We start from the raw sequence: 27,049 nt of genomic DNA, 5'->3' as shown, positions 1-27,049 counted from the left end.
AGAATCTTTTTTTTTTAATATTGGATGTTTCAAACCAGTACACTTCCCCCAATTCCTCATTAAAAACTTCCTGTCACGATTACATCCTTGTTTCCAAGTAACCTCCAACCCATCCACATCTTTATCTATCCCATAGACTGTGGGGTTAGCCCTTGGATCTAACCTTATCCCCACCGCCTATAATTCTTGGCCACATGCAATCGCTCTTCCTCGACTAAAATGAATATTAATATTTGGCTAAATAACGTACAAGCTCAATCCTGTGACAGATATGTCTACCAGGCTACTATCCGTTGACCATAACTTCTTGTTACCCCATAATCTGGTGACTAACTCCTTTCCTAATTTGGCATACCACACATGACTACAAGTGACCTCAGAGAAGCCATGTATTCATCTATTGACGCCCCCTCCTCCAAGTAAAACTTTCCATTAATAGTGTTTCTCTCCTAACCAGCGCATTCTTCCATTTGTCTGTCAACATATTTTAAAGTTTATATATATCCTCCGCATCGTTTAGCATTGGCAAATATCTAGGTTCTTCCAAACCATTGCCCAGCTTTTTCTGTGTTACAATCAAGTAGATTTATTCTGCACTGGACAAACTGTGCCCCATAAAACATACACATTCTGTAAGAAATTGCGTTATTAGTTGTGAAGGATGCGAGTCCTTCACAAGTAATGTCTGCAGTTGTCTTTTTAAATAGAACCAAGTTCCTCATTGTAGCACTTGATTCTCTCATTGTAGCGAAGCAGAGCAGTTCAAGGCCTTCTCAGGGGAGGTGGTGTGAGCTAGTAATCCCAACTCACTTGTACCCAACAACAAAACTCAGTAAATCATTGTCCAGTCAGTTCCTTTTCTTTTAAAAGGGAACAGTACTACTATTTCACACACACTACTGAAATACTATGCATTGAATTACAAAATATGTACAATCAAGTAGAGGGAAATACCTTTGGTGACCCCCTTATGTCTTGTTACATCTCTAGTGGCTCCTTAACTATATACCTACAATACCGCCCCCCCCCATAGACTAGATTTAATGCCACAATATATGGGGGTGTCATTATCAATAAGGCAGGCCTATTGGCTTTGTCAAGGTGTCACCACATCAGTAAAAGTAACCACATGTTATAATGCTCCCATTTCATCAATGTAAGCCCATTATAATCAATGGGAAAAGTACTAATTTGCATTGTGTTATAACACACCATTGAAGTCAAGACGGGTAATGTCCACATTCAATAGCATTCATTGTATTGAGAAACATTACATTATCCGCAATTACCATTATCGATAAAGCCTTGAATTCAGTAACAGTCTTATAGTATTTCTTCTACCTGTATTTGCTGCTGATGCAGCTTTTGGACCAGCCACTAGATGACACTTGCAGTCCAGATCCTCTGCACAAAAGTATAAGCTCCAAAGAGCACTTACATGTAAATCAAACCTCTCCCGGGGTCAGGTATGCAATTCCATGGGACAGGTAGAGTTTGTTTCTACAACATTCAAGGGGACTGCTGCACATCATGCAGCTCTGCCAAATAAGACTCATTGGTGATACCCCTGCCCTTCTTGGAGCACTAAAAAGAGAAGATATGCTCATTTTAATCCTCTCAGGGGCAGGGAGGGATGGGATGCTCCATTCGAACAGCACTGAATAATTAATAAGCAGCTTGCCACCTCTAAATTTTTTATTTCTGGTGCCCCGGTCCCACCTAGGAAACCCACAGCATCGTTTTCTTTGTCGGAGGCCATGGGAAGAGCCCGAAGGCCCGTGTAACCATCTTGCAGTGCCTACGATGCACAAGAGCTGGCGCATCTCTTGGTCTGCTGCTTCCCAGCAAAGCAGTTTCCCTTCTGCTCCCACCCTCAAGCAGTTCACTTCCCCTGGCCGTGAGGAGCAGAGGAAGAGAGACAAGAGGCTTACATGCCCCACCCCACTCCCCCAGACACAGAGGCAGACAACTCTTCCAGGCCGGGACTTGCTGTGTCACTGGAACCAAGCTGTACCCTGCTGAGAAGTCCATAACAAGGGCCAAAGCAGTCGTGGGTTGCTTGTTTTCTGGTTCAGGGAGGGCTTGGCAATTCGGGCCAGACTGTTCCCATTCGAGCTTGGTCAAGACTGATTTGCATATAGCTGGGTTCAAACTGAGGTGGCATGGTGTGCAAAATAACGATGGACTGGGACGCGGCAGCAAGCAATTACTAATGGCTGAGATGAATTCTAGCGTTTCATCCATCACTTTCTGTAATCTTTGTATGCAGTCCCACTAGTAGCATTTAGTTTACAGGCCCTGGTTACCTTGTAGTACCATATACTAGGGACTTATAAGTAAATTCAATGTGCCATTCAGATGTAGGTCAATTTCACCATGTTTTAGGAAGCGAGCACAAGCCCTACAGCACTGGTTAGCAGTATTAAAGTACACAGAGTCCTAATGCAAACAAAAACAAATTCAGAACAACAGGGAGGGTGAAGGCAAAAAGTTTGGTGGTGACCCTGCAAAGAAGACCAAGTTGAAGAAGGAGTGACCAGTAAGACTAAAGTTAGTCCGAAATCGCAGTTCCCTTCTTCTGTCCACCAAAAGCCACAAATGCCGCATTCCATTTCCTCATCTATCTATACACTCACTTTCCATACCACGAAACACTTCATTCCATACTCACACGCCGCATGCTTATCTTTCACCTAGAAAAACATGCCACACAGCCCCTTAAATAAAGCTTGTGTCATTGAGGCTACTGGGCAGCATATTAAGAAGCCATTTAGCAACAGATGGTTCTTTCAGTGGCCTGTATTTTAATTAAATCACTTTTTGCAGTCGCCCCTTGAATGCACATGTGGTTGTACACTGCTGTGAAGTGGCTGCAAGAAGTATGTCTGTGTATAACAGGAGAACAAATACAGTGCAAGCTCAATAGAGCTTTTCATTTCAGGACTGTTTCTCAGTCTTTCTTCTTGGCTGTTTTCTCTTTTCTAGTTAGATACTCTAAAATGGTCTGGTTACAAGATGTACTATAATGCTGAGGTGGTAAATCTGCACCAAAAATTACAGTTTTCATAAATTTTTTCAGAATCCGCATATACCTTGTGTGCAAACTCAAGCAGCTACATTTTCACCCCATTATTACTGTGCACTTAAGGGGTTTTGAGACATAAGGGGGAACAACATGTAAGATGCTTAATTGCCACACTTGCCTCCACAATATTCACCCAGTACCAGGCCATTTATTTGGCTCATATACCATCTGCTTCTGGCTGGTGAAACTGTGCCTGGTTTTTACCCCGCCTGGGAATGTCGTAGAACCAACCTATTGTAATTATAGGTGAGACAGCAAACACATTAACAGGGAGAGTCGAGCCAAGGTTCTGGTTCGGATCTAAGAGACCGCGCACGAGCCGAGCCCTGAACCTGTTTGCTATGTAAATCATACAACAAACATCACGTAAAATATGATAGAGTCCCTTCAGAATTCAAAGAAACGTATGAAGTTTTGACATTCAAACATCACATTATAGCATGGCAGTGATAAGTACTTATTAGGAGCTTTCAAACATGAACCACTAGTGAACTAAGAGACAAGACTGCTGTCATGCAAACCCTATAGATGCCCTAGTTTATTATACAGCAACATTATAGTCTATTAAATCAAACACTGTAGGTTTTTGTACAATTGGTTTTCTGAACTCGCATATTTGAAGGTTCTTTCAAATGTAATAATAAAGAAAAAGGAATTTGGGTAAAATAAAATATTTGTCTACGATCAAACAATTTAGACTGGAAAGCTGCAATGTATCCAGGTTTTCTGATTTCACTTTGTACAAATCAGCCACTGAATGGGTACGTTAGTCTTTCCTTTTTAGGTCTCGCCTGACCCTGCGCATGCCCTGGTCTGGCGAAACATTTAGTAGGTGGGTTTCGAAAGTGCTACCCACATTTCTGTGCTGGCTACAAGCGTCAGTGCACGATGCCATGCACGCGCACAGCTGCTCCCCGCATTCCCCCCTCCCTTCTCGCCCAGCCATCTGCCTTTCCTGCGCCAGCCTTCAGCACCATGCCCCTCCCCCCGCTGCTTTAACGTGTCATCGCAATCACTTTCGCTTTCAGAGTGATCGCGATGACTTTCGCCTGGCCTCTCCCCTCTGCCGCATCGGTGTGCATATTATTGGCTTCTTGTGATTGCACATTCAAAATCACTGTTTGTCGTCAAAATCCGGGTGCGTTTTTCACACTATTCTGGACAGCATCTTCTGAAATCCTCAGCAAAGCACGTCGAGAGACATTGCATGAGCCGTTATGAGATGTTGGTTTGCTTTCACGGTGTTTTGTCGTGTTTTAGCTTATTTGTAATGCAACACTATTACATGTGGACTTCTCATCAAAAGTAAAAACACCGACATGTGTAGTGGACTATGGAGCAAGCCCAGCGCCTGATTAGGTGCTTCTGTGTGCGCGCTCGCTGTTTCTTTCTGTCTTTCTATCTCCCCCATCCTCCTCTCAATCTTACTGGATTTCTTTCTTGCTCTCTCCCTCTCTGATTCTCTCTCGTCCTAATCTTTTTCTGTGTCCCTCATTCTGAGTCTCTCTATTTCATTCTCTCTCCTTTCCTAACCCTCTTTGTTCCTGCAGTTCCCCTGTCTCTCTCACTCTATCACCCTCTCTCTTTCTCTCCACCCATCTGTCTTCCGTACTTCCGTTTTTCTCTGGGCCCCTTTATTTCCCTGAGCCGGTGTCCCTCCCCGATACCAAATCTGAAACAAGCATTGGCATAGCCAATAGGTCTCGCTTTTGGAACCTTATAAGTGTTTAGCCATGCAACAGTTGCATAACTAAATACTTATAAGGTCCCAAAAGCGAGACCTATTGGCAATGCCAATCCTTGTTATATTAACTATGTTTTTACCTTTTGTGCATTTTCTGACTTTTTTGTGTAGTGTGAACGTGACAGAAGGTATTGGAGCGCTTTACGCAGCACCAGTTTCTTTACACAAGGTCACATTCATATTTTGAGGCACGTGGAGATTAAGCGATTTCCCCAGAAGCACAGGATGCTGAGCCCACACTAAGACTTGAACCTTGTACCCCAATTCCCTAGGCGCAGTGGTGTAGTGTTTTTGGGGGCGGCGAAGGTGAGCAAGTTGTGTCCGTCAACTACCACCATCCCCCGCCACACGATAACAAGTCGTCCTCCACCCTTACCAGGAAGAGGTGTGGCACCGCGGCCAGGGCGACTGACTCTGGAATCTGGGGATCACGGTTCGAATCCCGGCACCGGCGGCAGATTAGCCCAGCACCATGTGACTCTGGGCAATAGCTTGTTTAATCTTCCCGACGGCCCCCAGCGCCAAGACCATTATGGGTGATTGTTCGCGCTTTACAAATGTGGATGTTATTATTATTATTATTACAAACCCCCCCCCCCCCCCTTCCCCGCTCTTACCTTCACCGGTCCGCCCGGGTGGCAGTAGGTCTATCTACGCCACTGACCAGGCGAGAATGGCGGGCAGAATCCGCATATACCTTGCGTGCCTTAAGGGCTGCACGAATCCCAAAAGAGAAAACCAAGTGCAGCAGAACATGAGTTCACTAGGAAGAATCCCAAACTCAGGCAACCAATGACCAGGCATAAGCCAGTTAACACAGGCCAGTGAATGTAAGTGGGCCCTGCAGGCTGCTAATTGCAAACTCAAGCAGCTACAGTGTCAAAATCGGCAGCTCCAGCCCAAACACCACATCCTGGGTAGAGGGAGGACGGCAGGCAAAACCAGCATGAAAGCTCGGCTCGTTATGGGCTCGAGGTTCCAGCAGGTCCTCGAGCTGAGTCAGGGCCAGGCTTCAGGCTTGAGCCCGACTCGGGGGTTTAGAGGTTCGCGCACCTCTACTTGTAATCCCGTTTTGAGTGGAAGTTCCAGTTTTGGCCGGAAAAGGGCAACCATTCAGGGCCGGGCAGACTTTGACCTGATATTTTCCTGTGGAGATGCTGAAACCGGGGACATTCTTAATACTAGGGACAGAAATAATCTCCCTTTCAGTAGATGTTGGATACTCCAATGCAGTAATTGGTGTTTCTGCGCCGATTCCCGTGTGTTTACTCTCGTGTATTTAGTCTGCTTTCAATCTCACGTTTACTGCTTTGCCCCACTGGACTGCAGGCAGCTTGAACGAGGGCCAGTTGCCCCCCCCCCCCCCCCCCCCCGCTCCCCCCAAAACTTGCTGCCACGCACAGAGAACCTGACAGCAATGCACCTGGTTTCTTAAATCTGCAACGTTTTTCTAGATTCCTCAAAACATAGATTAATTTGCCACGATGCGCTGTTCTTTTCTTAAAGATGCTTTGCTAGCGATCTGCTCCGTCGCATGAAGGAAGAGGTGCCCATGCCGCATTTACTTATTACACAGGGCTGGTCCCATGAAGCGGCTTTAGGTTCGCTGGTCCTCTTCTAAAGCGTGTGTTGTGTTTGCAGGTCATCATTTCGACTGGTGTTTCGGCTGCGCTGGATTTGTCCAAAAACTATGAAGTGGAAGTTGTCGGGAGCATCCCCACCGGGTAAGGGAAGAGATTCTTTGAACGCTGGGATTTTTTTTTATGCTTTGTGTTTTAATGTCTTGGTATGTTGGGCTCCTGTTGTTATTGTCACTTACTGTAACATGGAATGAAGCAAAAAAGTGTGTTTTTCGTGTCGCTGTGGCTGCATTTGGATGAAAATTCACCATTGCTCGGCAGTAACAAATTGTCATGACCATAAGAGATTCCTTAGTCGTTCATGAAGCACTCTCAGCGGGGATCCCTGCCGCAGTTCCAGATTAGTAGCCAGTTTTACAATGGGACTACGATGCAAATTGGAGCTGTTTTGCACCGCACAAGCAGCCATTCGAGCTCTCTTCTGCATGCCCAGCCCCTCTAGGGCCCAGAATCTACCCTAGTGCGGTCTCCAGCTATTCTCTTTGCGTTTTTACAGCTAGATCACCCGAGAACCTGGTGGCCGATGGATATTTACAGGATCTTCCCTGGTTGGGAGTTCTAGAACTTTGCTACACAGAAGCAAATACCTTTTTGTCCTCTCTCTGGTGATGCATGTTCAAGGAATATACAGTTTCTGCAGTGCCCTGCCAAATACACCTTAACTCTAGAGGTGCCCTCGGTGCCTAATCTTGCCCTTTACTGCCACTTAGTCTTAATACTGCCCATTGCCACAAAGTGATACTCGGGGCTGGATGGAGGATGTGGGGTTACAGCCACTGCTGCCGACTTTGGACCTGGGATGCAGCTTCTCAACATCGGCTCAACATCCTGTGATTCTGGGCACATGACTTGATCTCCCCGTACCTAAAATACAAATCTGGCCTTGTGTAATGTAACCGGAGCTCATCTATAGTGATCCAATGGCTCCCGCTGTATAAAACTGCAAAACAAAAAGGCTATGCATGGTGTTGATTGCAGTGTCGAACACTGGCACCTCCATACTGCCTCTTTGCATAGTTTCTTAATTCGCTTTCAGTTCGCAAAAGGAAATACACTATAGTAGACTGGCATCTGCATCAGAGAGAATCTACAGTCTGCAGGTGAAAATGAGTACTCCAGCCGAACCCCCCACCCCGGCTGCAGACCATGCACCATATCTGAGATCAATACTTTTGCCAACTGGACCCTCCACCTCCCCTACTAATTGCCTTTGCCCCTAAAATGCAATAAATTGCATCCTGTAAAGTGAATCAGTCAGTCAGTGATAACTTTATTTCGGTCATAAGACCATAAAAGTACACATAAGTACATCAGCAAGTACAATAAAACAATAAATAAGCATAAAAGTTTAAAAGAGGAATTAAACTACAAGTTATCAGTGAAAGAGGAATAAGTACAAAATTTAATTTAAAAAAATCCGTCTCCTACGCCACATGCTATATAGATAGCGAGATACTGCAAAGACAATAGGGGGGTGGGTGTCATAAGTTAAAGACCTACAAGCCTGCATAAAATAATGAAATCCCAAGTTCCTGCAGATGGGAATCAACCAACGTTTTCTGATTACATAGTAGGCAGGACAGAAGAACAACACATGTGCAACAGTCTCCGTTTTATAGTTACATGCAGGACAAAATTTCTGGTTCTGTGTCTGCCACTTAGATGAGAAGGACCTAACCGGTAGGGTACCGTGTCTTAACTGAATGTATAGTTTTCGAGCAAGCGGAGGTTCAATTTGGTCCATAAATTCCTCAAGTTTTGGATCTGGTTTAACTATGAGGAACTCTGAAGTCAACCTACCCACCGCTGTAGAACTCGAAAGTGATTGAGAATTCTGTATACATATCAGGGAAAGGAGTTCTTTCTTTGATAGTCCAGAACAGTAGGTTTCCGGGGTTACCCACAGTTCCGGAATTCCTAGACAAATACTAACTGCGTTAATATGCTGGAGCCAAGGGATCTTTTTATGTTTAAGGACAGGCCAAATCTCAGCAAATTCTGATCTGTATGAGGCCAGTTCAGGGACTGACCACAACCTCTTCCAATACAAGATTGGTCTGGCACTTATGATCTCCTCTATTGGGACTAAACCAAGGTCAAATCTAAGGGGGATCAAAGGCGTGCTAAAAGGGAGCCCTACAAGAGTTCTTAAAAAGGACTGCTCAGCCGTTTTGAGGGTCCCTATCTGCTTATGTCCCCAAAGTTCAGCCCCATAGATTGCAGCCACTCTGGCCTGCCGACAGTAAATCTCCAAAGCAGGGGACACTGGTTTGTAAGTTGATTTTTTAAAAACTTTGTTTAGACCCCCCACCAACTGAGAAAGCTTAAGTGTCGACTTAGCAATCTGCGCGTTCCAGTTAAAGTTCTCAGTCAAAGCAATGCCCAAATAAACGAAGGTTTTAACCCTTTCAAGTGGAGTGCCAAATAGAACTGGATTAGGGCGCACCCGCTTTGAGGGGTTAAAAATCATAAATTTTGTTTTCCCCAGATTGATTTCTAATCCCCGCAGCTCGCAGAACTTCACAAAACCATCCAGTGTATTTTGAATGCCCGATGATGTTCTAGACAGCATCAGAGTGTCGTCTGCAAACATCAGAGCGGGCACTCGACCTGTAGCTAATTTGGGGGCATCATTGTTTACCACACAATTCAGATGGTCCACAAGACCATTAATATAGAGGCTGAATAGTGTGGGAGCCAACACACACCCTTGGCGAACACCTTTTTGGACAGGAAATCGGTCAGTAAGACCGCCATGCTTGCCACACCTTACCTGGGCGAAATTATTTTCATGGAGCCTAGATAGGACGGCCAGTAAATAGGGCGGAATACCCAAGTCTGTTAAGACCTGCCACAATTTAACTTGTGGAACTAGATCAAAAGCTGCCCGCAGGTCCACAAACACAAGGTAGAGGCTGCCACCCTCCACCCTAGCTGTTTTCCAGTGCAAGACCTGCAGGCGAAAGATCTGATCAAGAGTGGAGGTACCAGCCCTAAAACCTGCCTGGAATGTAGATAGAATCCCATTCTCCTCAATCCACCCCAGGACCCTGTCCAGGAGAACCCTCCCCATTAGTTTTTGCGAAGTATCAATTAGGCTAATGGGTCTATAATTAGAGGGAGTTAATGGGCAGCCCTTTTTTAGAATGGGCACGATTTCTGCTCCTAGCCAGGTGGGGGGCACATCATCCCCCTGCAAGATACGATTAAATAGGACGACCAAATAGGGGGCCCATATCTTTGGTTGTGCCCTAAACAGGTCCCCAGGCAATTTATCAGGGCCAGAAGCCTTATTAGGGAGCATTTTTCCAATTGCTGTTTCTACCTCAACCAGGGTAAAAAGTTCGGATGGAGCACAATATACAAGGGGTGGCGGAGGTTCAGGAGTACTAACAGACAAACCATCATAATCAGGCATGCCATATAGATCACCAAAGTGGCTTTCCCAGGTTGAGGAGGCAATATTGGGGGTAGGAGCATGGAATTGCCCACTAACTCCAGTTGCTACGATGGACCAAAATGATTTAGCGTCATTGCGACTAAGCGCAAAACCCAACTCCTCCCACACTGCAGCCTCCCTTTCCTTCTGCGCATCGCTGATTGCCTTTTTATACAGGGAGCGATTTACCCTGATGGCTTCTCTGTCGTTGGTTTCTAAGACCAGCAACTGAGCCTTTTTGGCCATGCGACAAGTCGTGTTGAACCACCGAGCTGTTGCGGTCCGGAGCTGAATTACCCTCTTTACTGGATACAGAATATCTTTTAAAGCAACAATCAGTTGGCCATGAATATCAGTTGAACTGCCCGAGGGACCAACTCTCCCCATCTCTTCAATGAATGGTATGATGATCTCATACAGTACCGCAAGTTTACTATCGGACATTTGAAATTCTGGCCATTTGACCCTCCTTCTGCAGTTTGTAATTATCAGTGGGTCAGTGACTTGGTTCTCATCCGGGGGAGGGTTTTTTAGTCCAAAACTCCCCGGTTTAAGGGTCAAAGCTAGAGCATTATGGTCACTGTCAAACCTCTCAATGACCACAAACTCATAAAGCCTGTCCCAATGCCTTGCTTCAATAAAGATGTAGTCAATTATCGAGGTATGATTTAATCTATTGAACGTTACTTTCCCAGGTCTATCTGGCTTCACCCTTCCATTGCATGCTCGTAACGATGCGGCTAAGGAGAGCGACTGCAGTTGCAAGATAAGGGGGGTCCAGACCTTAACCAAAGGGGTCAGCGGGTCTGGAATGTTCCATAGTAAATCCACTTCATCTGAGTCTCCTACATTTGGATCCCAAAGGGGCTCAAAATGACAATTAAAGTCCCCACCCAAGATTAACACAGTGGAGGAGTCAAGTGACTGTATGAGGTTAGACAGTACAGTAATAGCCTCAGATTCCAGTCCTCGCTTAATAGGCCTTAAGTAAACATTTATCAAAGCAATATTTGGGCCATTTATTGGGTCCAGCAGAACAAGTTGTACGTCCCGACAATTAGTTGGAATTTCTAGTGCCTTCACTCCTAGATACGTGCCAACCCATATGGACAGCCCGCCCGAGGGCCTGCCCCTACTGCTCATACTTGCCGGAATGTCATATGTTGCAAAGCCCGGGACCACACTCTCCTTGAGCATCCAAGTTTCTTGGAACATACAAATGTCAAATGAGGCAATAAACGCACCCCACTCAGGAATGGGCAATTTATTCTTGAGACCCGCCACATTCCACGAGAGAATTTTGACATATTCAACGTCAGTAGCATGCTTGGGTGATAGGGAGTCCAAGGGACCATTGGAATCGCTCAAGGTGAAGGACCCAGCACCGGCCCCCTGCTCAGGTATGCAATTTGAGAGAGAACGAAAGACAAGGGAAGGAATAGATGGGGACTCGACAGATAATTCTGATGTCAAGATCCCCTCTAATGGTCTGAATCGTTCAATTGGGTCGGATTTACCAATATGCAGTGGTCTAAGATTATTGATTGGGTCAGATTGGGCAGTAGCGAGGGGTAGGTTGGTCAATGGCCACGTCTGTCAATCACAACCGTCGAGGCCAGAAAGGGCTTCAAATCTATTTAAGGCTTCAAACGGCGTGAATGGTACCAGGTGGTCCATCCTCCCGTCTCTACTCCCATAGCTCCTGGGTGGTACAATGTCCCACCTTGGGACGTTATCAAAGGTCATTGGTTTGAAAATAGGTTCAAACACTGTGTGCCCATTATTATAAAATACACGTGGGTTAGTCTGTGGGACGACAGGAGCCCCAGAGTACCCAACTCTGGTCCCTTGTGTTCTGGGGTAAAAATATGTGAGTTCAAAAGGGGCGATAGAATTTCCAGGATTCCCTACTGACCAGTTTAGAATATATCTAACGGCCTCGGGGTCTCTGAAATTAACAACAATTAAATCCCCCTTAATGTCCTTCACCCTACTTCCCAGCCAGGGGAGTCGGCGAACATGAAGGATCTCGCCATTAATGTTATAAGGGAGGGGACGATTTTGACTCAGCCAATGTACAGTTTTATTTTTAAGCTGAGAAAACCCTTCCCTCTTACCATCCGGAAGTATTGGGACTCCCGCTAGTACAACCACATAGGGGACAGCTTCTGGCGGTAGTTCAACTTGAGGCTCCTTACGTTTCGCGACCTTAGCAGTGCTAGAGCTCCTACTCTCATCACCCATATTTCCTGCGCCCTGTTTTTCCCCAACCCTCTGGGTTTCGCTGGCAACAAGCAAAGCCGATTGCCTTGCAGGTTTAGGGGGTATTAGCCTCTGTTGTTTAAAATCTGTGGCCGTGCTAGCTTTGATTAGGCCTTCACGTGCAGCAGGAAAAGAAGGCATGGTGGCAACAGGAGAATGGGCCAGGACCTCTTGGTCCTTAACCTGCCCAGCTTTACTACTGATGGCCAGCTCTAGATTCCCAAGCCTTTCCTCAACCCTCTTCAACCTCTCAATAATTGGTAACATGAATGACCTTATGAGATGTTCAATACTTTCCAAAGGGTCAGTAAACTGTACTTCCTTTGGAGGGCAATGCAACGAAGTGCCTAATTCCGCTAATGTTGGAACTATAGTTGAAGCAGCCTTTGGGGTTGGTGCAATTATTATGGGGGCCTTTGAGATAGATACAGCTGATTTAACAGCCTTAGTGTTTTTCCCGAAATCAGAATGGCTGATCCTGGGTCTACATGGGTCTCCGCCCTTCTTCCTCCTTTTATTTAGTGGTGGGCCAAGAGCTTTGGACAACAATAGATTCCTGTTCTTCTTTTTCGTGATCTCCACATTTGGCAGGGAATGGTTAGCTATCGCTTCTACTTCTAATAGGGAATCGCTAGGAGGAGGGATGGTGATTGCATGTAAACTATCAGACGAATTAGGTAAAGAAAATGAAGGAGATAACTCCCGCAAAAGTGCGGGAACACTATCTATAGAGAGCAAGTCATCAATTTCAATAGAGGGGCTTACATCAGGCAAAATGGCTTGTTGTGATAGAGCTGTAAGGGGCCTATTCTTCATACATTCGACTGACTGGCGGCGCTCGGCCCGGCGCTCAGCTAATGTGTCCTCCCTCCCTAGATCCATGGAAACCTTGCTAAAATAACGGTCTAATGTGCCTTTAGTAAAACCCCCAGCCTTAACAGATGTCGAATGTTCATAACTCACGGCCATAATGGGTTAATGACAAAAATGTACAATAAATGTCCCTCCCGTAGGCAAGAGAGTGGCCCTGGCCCAGCCTCTTCTGGCCTCTGAGGGCCCGCCCTTTGCCCGGGCTTAGCCCGGCGGTGCCCGCGCGCGGTACCGCGACGCGGGGGGTGGAGTTGTTTTTAAATCGCCTTTAGGCGCGAAATGCGATGTGGCAGCTTCCGGTGGGCAGTAGCAGAGGAGCCTGGGACTCGTAGTTGGTAGCTCCCTCCACACAGCGGTCGCAGAAATCACCAGGGCAACGGTGGGAGGGAGAGACGATCAGCAGCAAGGATGGCAGCCCAATTAAGCCAGGAAGGTAAGCACTACTACAAGCAAGGACATTCTGGCAGCACCCGCTCTGCCGAGGGTGGAGTTGTTTTTAAATCGCCTTCAGGCGCGAAATGCGATGTGGCAGCTTCCGGTGGGCAGTAGTAGAGGAGCCTGGGACTCCTAGTTGGTAGCTCCCTCCACACAGCGGTCGCGGAAATCACCAGCGCAACGGCGGGAGGGAGAGACGATCAGCAGCAAGGATGGCAGCCCAATTAAGCCAGGAAGGTAAGCACTACTACAAGCAAGGACGTTCTGGCAGCACTAAGTGAATCATTTAGTGTCAAGAAACAGTAAGGCTTCCTTCGGGGTTCCCCAGTGGTCGAAGTTGGTCGAAGCAAGAACTTGGCAGCAAGAGCACTCCCTAGATGTTGAACGGACGTGGGCATAAGGCGACTCTAGGGGCTTTGTGAACACCGGTCCGAGTGAGGTCTTCCTGTTACTACTTTGTGAATTGAGGAGGGGTTCAGGTGAGGGCCAGAGCTTATGGTGGTCAGTTTGGCAATACTGTGGGTGCTTCTTCGGTAGAAAACAGTCAGCTCCCACCAAACTAGGTTTCATTGACAGAGGTCCTTCAGCAGTAGAGTCACTGTAGGATGAGGGGCCCTCAGTGACAGCAGAGGGCGGTTCTAGGGGGCCCTTCTCGATGCCTCTCCTCCACCAAAGCTGAATGGTCAGTTGCTCGAAAGGGTTAAAGATTTGAGGTGTGATGAGAACTGGATGCTTGCGACATTTTGATGCTGTAGACTTGCTGTCTACAGCTGTTGACAAGTACAAAGTGGAAATGTTTGCAGCATCATACATTTTGTTATGAAGCGTCTCACTGGGGGTAATGACAGTCCCTGTAAGTGAGAACGAGGGCCCTGCTAAGAAAATTACTATTCTTTGACGAGGCAGTCAGTCGTTGTAGGCGGCGGCAAAAACTTGATCTCAGAAGATTAAGGAATGTGTGTCCCGCCACCCTTTGGTCAGAAAGTTTGATATGAAACGTGCAGGGGAAAACAATTGCTGCCAGTTTCACGTTTAAGGATAAGAGACCTTACAAAAAGAATACATTGGAAAAACATCTGTGTTATCAATATGAACGGGACTATTCACAAAGATGTTCTGTGTGATTTACTCCCGACTTTACAGGATTAGGTCATATGTACCCAAAGAAAACACTTTGATAACTGGGCCCAGTACCTGCTACAAAACTGGTATTTCTGACCATTCTCAATGTATATATCCAGTCCAGGGATCTCCAACTTTTTCTATAATAAAAGCTACTTATTTTCAGGTCCACTGTGAATATGCGGCTGGGCAACCAAATTATGCGGCAGGTTCACTAAATTATGCAGCAGGAAAAGGCAAATTATGTGGCACAATGCAGGGAATTTGTTATATTGTTACCTCATTATATTGTCGTTTCTACCTATGTTAGCACTATCTGTGGAAAGGTTCCACCTCATTAGTACCAGTTTGATACCAAAATGCAGCAATAAACAACAGAAAGCCGACCAGCCAGTGCCTTTCACCGTGCAGCAACATGTCAATGTGTTTTAGTAACTTTTGAACCCTTTCAGCTAGAAACAATCAAAACCCTGATATAGACTAACCAGAATATTAACGTACTTTGATCTGTTTACTTGCTGAACATTACAGATAATAATGCAAGATACAATTGCATGTTTCCCAGCATCAGTGCTTAATTTGTAAAATATTAAGTGCCAGGGCTCTGACCAGGAGGCCACTGCAGCTTGCACCACCCATCGCCCTTGTCATCGCTGCCAAAACAACTACTAACCATCTCTCTTGCATGTAAATACGACAGTTCAGATTATTCCAGGTCCACAAAGCTAAAGGAATGGCTGGGGAGGCAGGTATTAGTAATTTTGTAATGTATATTGTTTCCTAAACAAATGGTATACTGCTCATCTCTAAATGACATGAGCAGCGCCACCTTGTGGCAGACTGCCCTAAGTGTGGTGTTGACAATAAGGTGCCGGTGCCCAGCACCGGAAACCAATTAAGTGCCGGTGCTCAGCACCGGAAAGCTCCGGCTCAAATTAAGCACTGCCCAGCATATGCAATTCTGTTTGTCGATCAGTAATGGGGCCAGGGTGAGAGCATCTCCATTAATGGCAGGCCTCATTATGTCACAAGTGCCTTGTTTTAAAGTATTTTGATCTCTTGCTTGTAAGATAGGCTTTTCATAATGAACAACTTTGTGTTTTCCGTCGTCCAGTTTCCGGCCTCCAGCTGTGCCTGACGTCACCCTCCTCTCTGCTGTGTTTGTGGACGCCATAGCAATCGCAATCGTGGGATTTTCCATGACCATATCAATGGCCAAAATCTTTGCACTGAAACATGGCTATACAGTGAACGGAAGTCAGGTAACGACCAACTGCATTTTGTGCCATTTTTAACAGATCATAAAACAGACGTACTTGACGCCAAATTTAGAGTTGGGTGTAATGTACAATCCCCCGAAGAGTAGAAGTGACATAATTTCCTCCATAACAATAATTTCCTTTCCTATGGAGTGGACCTTATTACTACACCAATTCAAGCCGCCACCAACCCACGATGACCCAGTCGGTTCTCCACACATCCCAGTGGACCCACACTCACAAGCCCCGGCTGAAAGCACACACGCCAACTCTCATTTGCAGAAAATACGTAACATTTCCTGATATTTTCACCACGAACCTCACAGGACTCGAAGGCAAGACATAAGGGCTGGATCAACCACTCTTTCCCCTCCCCCCCTAGCAGTACTCAGACATACCAACCAGTGAGATGCGCACCAACCCTGACACCTCGTCCGATATATGTACCCTGGATTCCATGAACGTTATCCCAGTTTCGCATCCCAGTTCTACATAAGATTTGTTTGGCGCAAGACCTGAATAAAGACAGGATGCATGTCTACCTAATGCGAGGATAGCAATATCCAATGATGTATTATGTACGAAATGAAGTCAAATTACTTGTATCTTAACACAATCTGTCTTTTGTAATATGAAAATGCCAATAAAAACATAATAATTTCCTTTAGAGGATTCTGTTCGCGGAGTAGGTACCGTTGCCATGAAGCACGGCCATCATAACATGATCGTTCCTCCAGTGTAGAATTCGTCAGTGGAAAATAAATGTATGGAGGAAATTATGTTACCACAGCTTTTTCAGAGATTGTCTAAATCCAGCGTCTAGTTAAGTGAACTGCATAGTGTAAGATTGCTTCAATTTGTTGTTATATTTCTAAGTTCTTACGTGCTACCACCTATAGAATTTTCCAGCTAGTTTTATTAACTTGATGTCATTTTGAAATACATGACTTTTTGTGGGAAAAAATTAAAAATGCTTGTCAGTTGCATGTTAACTGAGATTGTCCGATATCGATCCCCCCTCTGCCTTAGCATACTTGCGTTTTGCTTGCGTCGGTAAGCAAGCACAGCCACTTCTCTTTACTTTAATATTTGGTTGTATTTGGAAAGTTTGGCTGCAGAGAACTGGGCCCATCTTTAGGTGGTCCAAATGACTTTTCAATGTGGACCACCTTCCTGGCCGTAGGATAACCAGGCCTCTACCTGTGAATGAGGTGCATGATTTGGTCTGTGATATCTCTAATTATGACCAAATAAAACACGCCTACACCAGCCGTATTTAAAACCAAAAGGTAATTGGATGGTATCAAATACTGGGTCATTTTTGACATATTTACTATGATTTCCATGTACGTAATACACATTTTAAAGTTATATTTTACATCACGTAAAAGCAATTCGGGATGAGCAAAGTTGCAGAAACTTCACACTGCAGTTTTATCAAAAAAATCGTCCAAACGTAGGTTTTGCAGGAAATATAAGTCCACTATACCCCATTTTTACTGGAGATATCTCTTTAACATGTTTGCAGATTAATTTTTCTATAAAAACGTTTTTGAAAGAAATTCCATCCACAGGTAGGCCTTTGTGAAATTAACAAATATTGCGATTTTTGCAAAGTTTGTCAACTTCGGAAAACCTAGCAAGTGGAATTAAAATTTCAAACAACCTTTTTGATGTTTATGTTGCTGTCATTAATTATATTGCTTGTCCATTGGTGAATCCATATCCACTGGATTATAATCTATATTCTTGAATTTTACTGCTACGCACACATGGAAGCCCTCACTACCATTGTAAATAACAGTATATTGAGTTACTCTTAAAAGACTGGAAACAGTTTAACCATACTACTCCAGTTTTGATGTAGCAACAGCAGCTTTCGGTCGAAGCCGATTCCTGTAAAAAACAGCTTAAAATACTCACAAAATCCTACACACAAGCACACCACACTATTTGTTGAAGAAGTTGAAAAATTCAGGAGGCCTGTACTCCTGGCTTTCAGGAACACTACACTTTTGCACAGTTGTTCTCTGGTTGTGTTTCTAAAGTCTGGAACTCTCTGCTCCCTTTTCTGTACACGCTCTCTTAACTGTCGTTAATTTATATTATTGGTAGCTTTAAATATTCTTGCATCTCGACTTTTTTTTAAATCTGTGCTTAAATGTTTTACCTCCCAGAGGTGAATTAGGTTCCTTGCTCATTGATTGAGCTGTTGGCTTAATTTACAGACTCTTCAGATCGTTGCTTCATGTAGCCTGTACGTGGACTGCGCAGTCTCTCGGCATTTTCCCTGCATGCAGTTCTTCTATCATTGACTACTTTGATGATCTGCTGATGTGTCTGGGTGAGATGTACCTGACCTTCCTTTATAGCTTGTATTTGTGTGGAAAGGCAGGTGGCATCTTCGAATGGCGAACTGTAATTCAGTGGGGGCACAGCCAGCTAGGACTGAGAACAGCTGCTGTCATCTGAGCTGTCAGATGGCCACCCCTTAGTGGATGCATCACCCATCTCTGGGTGGCATCTTCGAATGGTGAACTGTAGTTCAGTGGGGGCACAGCCACCTAGGACTGAGAATAGCTGCTGTCAGGTGGCTGCCCCTTGGTGGATGCATCACACATCTCTGGGTGGCATCTTCGAATGGTGAACTGTAGTTCAGTTGGGACACAGCCAGCTAGGGCTGAGAATAGCTGCTGTTATCTGAGCTGCCAGGTGGCTGCCCCTTGGTGGATGCATCACCCATCTCTGGTTGGCCACAAAATGGTGTTTCATGGAGCGGAACCTAGACTCAGGTGACCGGTGTGTGCTGGAAAGGTGTCAACCTCTGGTGCTCTTTTCCAGAGCCCCTATCATGCCCCTCTGATCTCTTCTGTGCCACGATAGTGGTAAGGCCTTAAGATGGCACCCACAGTCTGAGTAACCGGCCGGGACACCTACTTTAGCGATCCGGGACTGTGGCGTGGAGGGCCGGAAGAGACCGTGAAGCACACCACCAGATTTCACTGCATCACCTGAGCTGTGGATGGCTCTCCTGTTCCCCGGAGAGTAGAGACACAGCACGGTGGGAGCCACTGGGCCTACAGAAGCTGCTCCATGGCTCGCCAGGAGGGCTCGCAACCCTTGCAGGGGTGGGAGTCAGTCTCCCCTGTGTCTTCCAGAGCTGCAGTGGAGGATTTGTTCAGTGGGTGAGGAGTGAAACAACTGGCAGCCATTTGAATTTACACAAAAAAGTGAAAATAGGCAGGCACAGATGCGTTTTAAACTTTGATCTCATATACATAAAGAGCCTAGGAAAAAATACCGGGGTCTGGAGACTCGGATGACAAACGAGAACTGACTCAAAGTGGCAGATTTCTCATGGCACTCCATTACCTCTTAACATTCAGACAGGCGCTGTAAAACGATGGGCTCCCAACTGCCATCAGGGCCATGGAACCACAACCGAGGCACTGTGGGGTAAGAGAGTGGCTATACGCCGAATGTGAAAAGGCCGGGTGGGGAGCACAGATACATGTAGTGAGCGTACTCCCCTAAATCAGAACCGGATGAAGTGTCTGACACAGATTCTGCAACACTGCAGTACTTCTAAAAAGGCCAGGAACCCCCGAAGTGGCTTTGATTAACAGGGCCCTCAGGTGTACCTCAAAGTTCCCAGTGAGTAGGGTGGTGGTTTGCTGGTATTAAATGTAGGGGGAACAGAGACAGACTCCTCAGATTAACAACAGCGCTGAGTGACCTGATGTATGCTGGGCCCCACGTGTTTATATTTCCTGGTCTCTGCTCTACAGCCTTGAGGAGGAATCATGCCCTATTTGAAATCACTAAGAAACTGTTAATTGTGAGGGTAATTAATTGAACAATCCTTCCTCAAAGGTCTCATGGCACCTTATTGCATGACACTGCATGCCTGAAGGCAACTGGGGATCTCACCTTAACCGGTCATTGTTCAAAATCCATGGAGAATCATACTGGATATTTGGGCATGGTGACTTGTAAATTGGATGTATTATCCTTCCTATTCTTTTGTTAGTATATTAATTTTCTGTTTTCCTTCTCCCCTTATTGGGTGGCCACAATTACACCAGGGATACCCATGGAGTGCTAAAATATCGCCAGTGTGTGAGTGCTGTAATGTCAAGTAGGCCCTGTGGTTTGTGATGAATGGTCATCATTATTGTAATGTTTAGTGCAGAGCCCTAGGCCCTCATGCAAGCTGTAATGACTGTACACGGACACATATAGTGAGATGGTAGAACTGGCCCAGGTCACCTGCGCCCGGCCCCTTTTATTGGCAATCACATGTGCAGGGACGCCTGTGCTGGATGGGTGTGGGGTGAGGTGTAATCCAGCCCTCAGGGAGTGGCTGGTGCTGGCAACAACTAGAACAGTGATCAGCAGATAGCTAAATCCCTCCCAACCTTTATATAAACAGGAAACAATAAAAGTCCAAACCTGTGTGAGAGAAATAAACAAAATAAAACACAGTAACATAAACTTCCACTGAGTCTCTTTTGCTGCTTGCACAGTGATAGATGATGTTACGTCAGCAGCTGGGACCACCAGTTCTATTTGGCACAGTGTAAGGGTGCCCTGCGGATCTCGTCCTCCTTGGACTCACAATGTGGGAGTGGACACCAAAGTCTCCCTTTCTGTTCCGTTCTTTGTGAAGGTGCAGGTGGAGTGATGATGGATCGGGTAGATGTAACTTTCCACCATCAGTGCTGGTTGTCGTGACATTACCACACGGGCAGCCTTGCTTCTCTCTTCGAGATGTGGGAGTAGTTGCAAGACATCCCACTCACTAGGATGCCCCCTCGCAGGATGTCCCGGAGGCCCTCCTTGCCTGGCTTTCACTGGACAGGTACCTTTCGCTGTGTTGCTCCAACACAACCCTCGGAATGTGTGGAGGAAGCGCCACGAGTCCCACCTTTGTGTCCTTAGCTCCACCTGATGGGTAGTTTTTGGCTCCTGTCATTTCAAATGAAATCTTCACCCCCCTGGAACCTGTGTTGTTAACAACCGCGTTGTAATGGCATGCTTTGTGTTGGCATGCAATATCACGTCATATATTCCCTGATAGACCTTCACTTGCTACCTATCAACAAAAGAATTACCTTCAAGCTCCTCACGCACGCCTACAAATCCCTCCACAACGCCAGACCTACATACCTCAACCACCACTTCTCCTTCCACACTCTCAACTGACATCTCCACTCCGCCCAGCTGGCGCAGGTCACCATCCCACATATCCGCAAGACCACTGCTGGAGAAAGATCCTTCTCCTAACTTCTAGAACTACCTGCCTCTGCACCTCAGGCAATCACCATCACAGCCGCAATTCAGGAAGGACATCAAGCCCTGGCTCTTCGACTCAACCGCAGATCCCCTCCCCCCCCCCCCCCCCCCAGCCCCCCACACTCAGCACCTTGAGACCCTTATGGGTGAGTATTCTCGCTTTAAATACTGATTGAATGCAATGGAGGGAAAGAAAGGCTGAAAGCTTATCACATTATGAGAGGCTTGCTTTTGACTTTGTATTTACACAAATAACAATTTAAATACCACTATTTTGTTTTTATTTCTTATTATAGTGCTATTCATCCACATGTAGGGTGTCAAAGCGCTTTAGATCAAATGTACACATATATTGACAATAAATCACGAGTGTGTAAATCAATGTACAGGTTGTGTTACATAAGTAAGGGAGGGTTACAAGGTTCAAGAGTCGCATGCTGTTTATAGCTCACTGCAAAAAATTTCAGATATTGTTTCAAAAGTTGAGTTGGGCGAGCCGTGCAGACAAAAGAAAGGCACGCGGCCACCAATGTTGCAGATAAAGCTGATCGGAAATGAAAATAAGTCGGCTTAAGTGTGTCCGTGATTCACTCAGATTATGCTTGCAAGCTTCAACACTTTTGCTTTCTTGAAGTAGTCCCCAAAGGAACACATAAACGTCTACAGCTTAAGGGAACTCTAGTTGGCCGATGCTCCTGAGCAAAAAACTGAAGTAATGTATCAGGAGTGCCAGCCAATGAGGAGCCACCAAAGAAGACCGACGCAGGAGCGAACCAGTGGTAAGCAGCAGGCGGGATTTCACTCGTATACTGATTACAGCAGGTCTTGCAGACAGCGCATGCTCGCTGCCTAAGCTCAACCTAAAAAGGACGTCTCCGGGCCCTACCATGCCTGCTGAATAGCGAACAGCTGAGTCTTTGAGCCCACCCCTTGCATCATTCACCATCGCAGTACCAGAGCCACTCCTCGGCCCTGGTCCTATATGAATATTTTGCTTAAGTGCCACATTAACAATGAGGAGGAGCCAAAGAAGGCTCACCTGCCTAAGTCTGCAGGCTTCCTCTACCCTGCCCAACTCCTCATCCACCTGTCCAACAAAGAATATAATGAGTGAAAGGGAAGTAAATTTCAAACAAAAATGAATTTGTGCATACATTTTAGGCATGCCTCGTAATTTCTTTTAAACAAAAAAGACTTTATTTACATGAATGTGAATTAATTGTCTGTTCAAAGGACCTTTCCAAAATAATTTCAACTCAACCTGTTTTTAGGGAACCAGCTAAATATTGGTTGCCGGGAGAGAACTTGTCCAATGATTATACCTCCTAAGTCAGTATCAGCACTGGAGGTGCCGAGCAGAGCCGCACTCAAATTACTGTCTTTGAGCAGTGCACTTGGGCTAGCTTCGTTAACAAGAGGATGCTCTTTTCGAGGTTAAATGAGAACAAAAAACACAACCTGTTGGTGGGTGGGACTCCTTGCATATATTTTGGGTTATGTACTGCCTGCCCCCACCTAAAACAATATTGCACTGTTATGATGCACTTTAACATTTGTCTATATGGACAAAATGCCCAAACTAAATATCAAGGCATTCTCTCTGGTGTGCACTATGTGTTTTCCTTGTTGGTTTCAGAATAATTTAGCCTCTAGAGAAACGTGCTTTGTGTGAAATTCATTGGACGATTGAGTATTGAATGACTATGTTCACTAAAGAAATTTGTTGACTTCATTAAATTGATATGATATATATTTTTTTAAATATAAACAATTAGTGTTGAGAATAAATGTGATTTGAATAATGGACTGTGTGTGGTTGACTATGATTTCAGTACTTCTTTGCTTCGAAAATACTGGCAGTCGTGATACTAACGAAGGTGCCCTCCTTTTAACTGAGAACATGAGCGAATCATTTTCCTGTGGCTTATGGCAATCATTTGTCCACAGATTAAACTGCCATATTAGTGTTGCTGCACAATGTGTGGGCTTTATATTATGTCAAGAATTTATGAAGTACATTGCACAAAGAATAACCTACATCTTCACATGTTGACTAGGTCTGAGTTCTGTACTGCGCTGGGCTGCATTTCGGCTAGGTTTCTGCTTTATATATACCACATACATACATACATATTGTGTGAGATCACACATACAATTTCGCCTAAGAACAGCTTTCCGTGCCTATACCTCTATCTTCTTTTGCTCCCCTCTGTCTCTTTTCCTCCCCCCAGTCTCTCTTCTTCCCACAGTCTTTCTTGCATCTACAATCATACTTACCCTAGCAAGGGCAGGGTTCTGCATCCAGGCCTTCACAGTCTCCATCTTCACACATGGAGGTTGAGCGGCGACAGCTGAACACCTTCGACCTTCCGCTGGAAGTGGTCTATCATCCTGGCAGCCAAGAGTCCCTCAACGAAAACTGTATATGACTATCGTTGGGACAAATTTGTGGTTTGGTGCAGCACACTCCAGATTGATCCCCTCCAGGCCAGTTATCTGACTTTTTGTTTGTTTTGTCTCTTGCCTGGCAAGGCTTTGGTTTGGGTATAGTTAAGGGGTGCCTTTTGGCCGTTTCATGGTTGTTGAACCAGCCCTCATTGTTTAGGTCACCAGTTGTGCTGCATTTTTTTAATGGTGTCAAACTTGTTTTCCACCTCTGTTTTTTTTTCATGTTGTAGTGAGACCGTATTTTGGTTCTCAAATGTTTGATGTGCACTCCCTTTAAGTCGCTTCACAGCTGTCCTTAGCGACTTCTCCCTATCAATTAGGAGTTCCTTGTCACCACCACCTCGGCACGAGGAGTTGTCTTGCTCCGCCTTTCAGATAATACAGACTCTCCCACACAGGGGCTCAAACACGGCGAAGTAAAACGTAAAGCACAACACCACCTAGAAAAGGGTTTTATTTTACAAAATGCAAAGACTCTCTTTTTAGAATAAGGCTTGGGGTTTATTTATACAATGCTCTATAACAGAAAGGCTTTTTCCAGATGCCAAATGCAAATATATATAGAGATATATATGTATTTATATGCATGCAATATTAAGACACTTGGTAAATGCAACAGTTAAATGCATGAATAATACTAATGAATAAAAGCAAATAATATGAGATACGACTCAAGCAAATATACTGGACGTCCTGTTGGGGATCAGAAAGATATATACACTGAATTACATAGAAAACACCTCAAATGACCACAGCCACTGGAACCACGCATCACAATGGCAATAATCAAAACTTAACACTTCACCTGGTGCAAACACTGCATCTTAGCCCACTCCTGACCGGGGGAATAAACAGCCGAGGATATGAGCCTCAGCAACCAGGGTTCCGCTATACTAAAGTAGATGCGTCCATCCCATTCGGATTCCAAAATCCCAGTTTCTAAGTCAACAACCCTCAGCTTTATAATCTCAAAACACACACTATAAGGTTCAAGAGTCTTCCCCTCTGCACCAAGGAATCTTACTGGAACTGGCCAGCTTCCAGGCAAGAATTCCACGTCAGGAAGGAGCTCCCACGTTCCCTCTACATTCTCGCATGTTCCAGCCTTTATCTTGACGAAGCTCGCGAAAGCCTTCCAGGGTACATCAAACAATCTCTCACAAAACCATTCTTGAACGTGATTCACCCAAACAACTTGCAAGCGTGTCTGTGCACACAGAGAAGCTCAAGCAAGGCAGAGTCAGAATTCAGAATGACATGAGGCCATGTCAAAGCCAATAGTAAGAACTTCATAATTCTTCCCAGTGTACAACACAGTGCACATTTGTGCACCACTGCTTGTAGCATCACATACTTCATCTCTCAATGTACAACATAGTGCACATTTGTGCACCACTGCTCATAACACTGCACTTTGAGACCAAAAAGTACATTCCACACCTCTCTCTCTCTCTCTCTCTCGCTCTCTCTCTTGCTTTCAATTGCACATCCCACACGTTTTTTTCTTGTCAAGACTGTTCTACTCCGTGACAGCTCCCACTGAAAGACTGCAAGATTACAAGAAAGAAACCTTTAAGAGAACCAAGGCATATGCAGGACATCGTACATTCAGGCTAGGATAAAGTAACACACCAAAGTTAATTAAAATAATGGTAGTCAAAGGTCATCACAGGGTGTCAGACCACAAGAGTGCCTCTAGCACTACAGGAGTGAGTGAGCTTAGGGCTCTCAATGGGTTAACCCGTCTTACACCACCTCTGTCCCAGACAGACACACTGGTTCTGCGGACGCAAGCGTCCATCTTACCAAAAGTTGTGACGCCCTCACACATCATCATTGGCGTTCTATGCTTTTCCTCATCCCTCTACGGAGAAAGAAAAGACTCCATCGCATAGATCCCAAAAGTGGATATTCTACATCGATTTCAACAAAGAAAACCGGGTGGAACGATTAACTTTATGTGGGGTTTACTGGGATGAAAAAGGCAAGGCCTTGCTGAAGAACCCCATCTCCCATTGTATTGTACTCTGCATCAAGATCTGCTATGGATTGGTCAAAAAGCAGCCTCCAGAAGGTCTGCAAGCCAATTCCACTAGGGCTAAAGCTGCTTCCACTGTGTTGGCACATGGCGTTCCTGCCTGGACATCTGCCATGCAGATACTTGGGCGTTGTTGCAAATGTTCATGAGGCATTGCAGTCTGGATAGCCATATTAACCAAGAAAGACATTTTGCCCACTTGGTCCTACAGAACTTTTTGGGTTGAGGCAATTTACAGACCTACCTTCTATTAGGTACTGCTTTGGTATTTCATTGGAAATGTGAGGAATCTGCGGTTAAAAGTATCTATCAGAACAACAATTTACTTACCTTCGTTAACACTCTTTCTGCTAGAGACTCTATCTAACCGCAGATTCCTCACTGACCTTCCCATCCTCCCCGTTCTGTGAATTTGGCTCTACTCATTAACAAGATCCCAAGCCTAGGGAGCTGCACACTAGTCAAAGCCAATTTGCTGTTGGGTCTGTGCATCTGGGGGAGCGAACAGCCTCAAACGCAACTGACGTCACCGAGTGGGAGTGGCACAGATAAAGGCCCACACATCATTTCCGGAGCGGAATGTGTCAGTGCAGAGCCACACTGCACCACCTATTAGCACATAGAGGTACTGCTCAAAAGGTTCTGGTTCTAGTCTGATGCCTGGTGAATATTCAAAAGATGAAGAATTTGCAGTCAGATAGAGTCTCTACCAGAAAGAGCGTTACCCAAGTTAACTTGTTCTTCTCACCCATCATGGGCCCACACAACACTAAAACAGCATTCATACTGTCCACTTATCCCTTACTCACCCACCTCTTTCCCTGCACACTGTTACCCTGAACTCACCTACTGCTCACCCCATACACAACACTAACCTGCAGTAATACACTTTCTCTTTGCATGTATAAACCACTCACACTGCACTCACACTACTCACCTTGCACTCACACTGCTCACCCTGGACTCATATACCTCTCACCTTGCTCAAAGGTGGAATTGCACACTGGTCACAGGTCTGTTTCAGTCTTCCTCAGTGCATCGTGGTACTTGCAGTTTCAAGATAGTCCATAACTTAGTTTTTCTTGTGTTTGCATGAATGTTGAAGCGCAGCCAGTGTTGTTAGCCTTTGACACCAGTGTTTCTTTGTTCTGAACTCTTCAGAAGGGAAAAGACTCCTTTTGGGGGTTAGGGGGGGGCATGGCCTGCTGCTTAGTGTCTGTGGACACCTCTCACCTTGCACACCTCCACAGCTCATCTTGCTCTCACCCTTCGCCCACACTGCAATTGTACACCACTCATACACCCCTCACTCAGCAGCTACTTACCGTTCACCCTGCACTCACCCACCATTCACCCTGCACGCATGCACCTCTGACTCTGTACTTACATCTCTGTGCATTTACACCGCTCAC

The 27,049-nt window shown here is 45.5% G+C and overlaps 1 protein-coding gene across 1 annotated transcript in view; it reads left to right on the top strand.

Annotated features, from left to right (window-relative positions):
* Positions 1-27,049, top strand: part of SLC26A5 (solute carrier family 26 member 5) — a 321,585-nt gene that overhangs the window by 184,705 nt on the left and 109,831 nt on the right. Inside the window, exons 8-9 of the mRNA XM_085653953.1 lie at positions 6,471-6,553; positions 15,712-15,859. Of these exons, the coding sequence (XP_085510079.1) occupies positions 6,471-6,553; positions 15,712-15,859 (231 nt within the window). The remainder of the gene's footprint in view (positions 1-6,470; positions 6,554-15,711; positions 15,860-27,049) is intronic.

This window comes from Triturus cristatus, chromosome 4_1, assembly GCF_964204655.1.
Source record: "Triturus cristatus chromosome 4_1, aTriCri1.1, whole genome shotgun sequence".
NCBI lineage: Eukaryota > Metazoa > Chordata > Amphibia > Caudata > Salamandridae > Triturus > Triturus cristatus.
The sequence above is the reverse complement of the archived record's forward strand: the minus strand, read 5'-3'. Positions and strand labels throughout refer to the sequence as shown.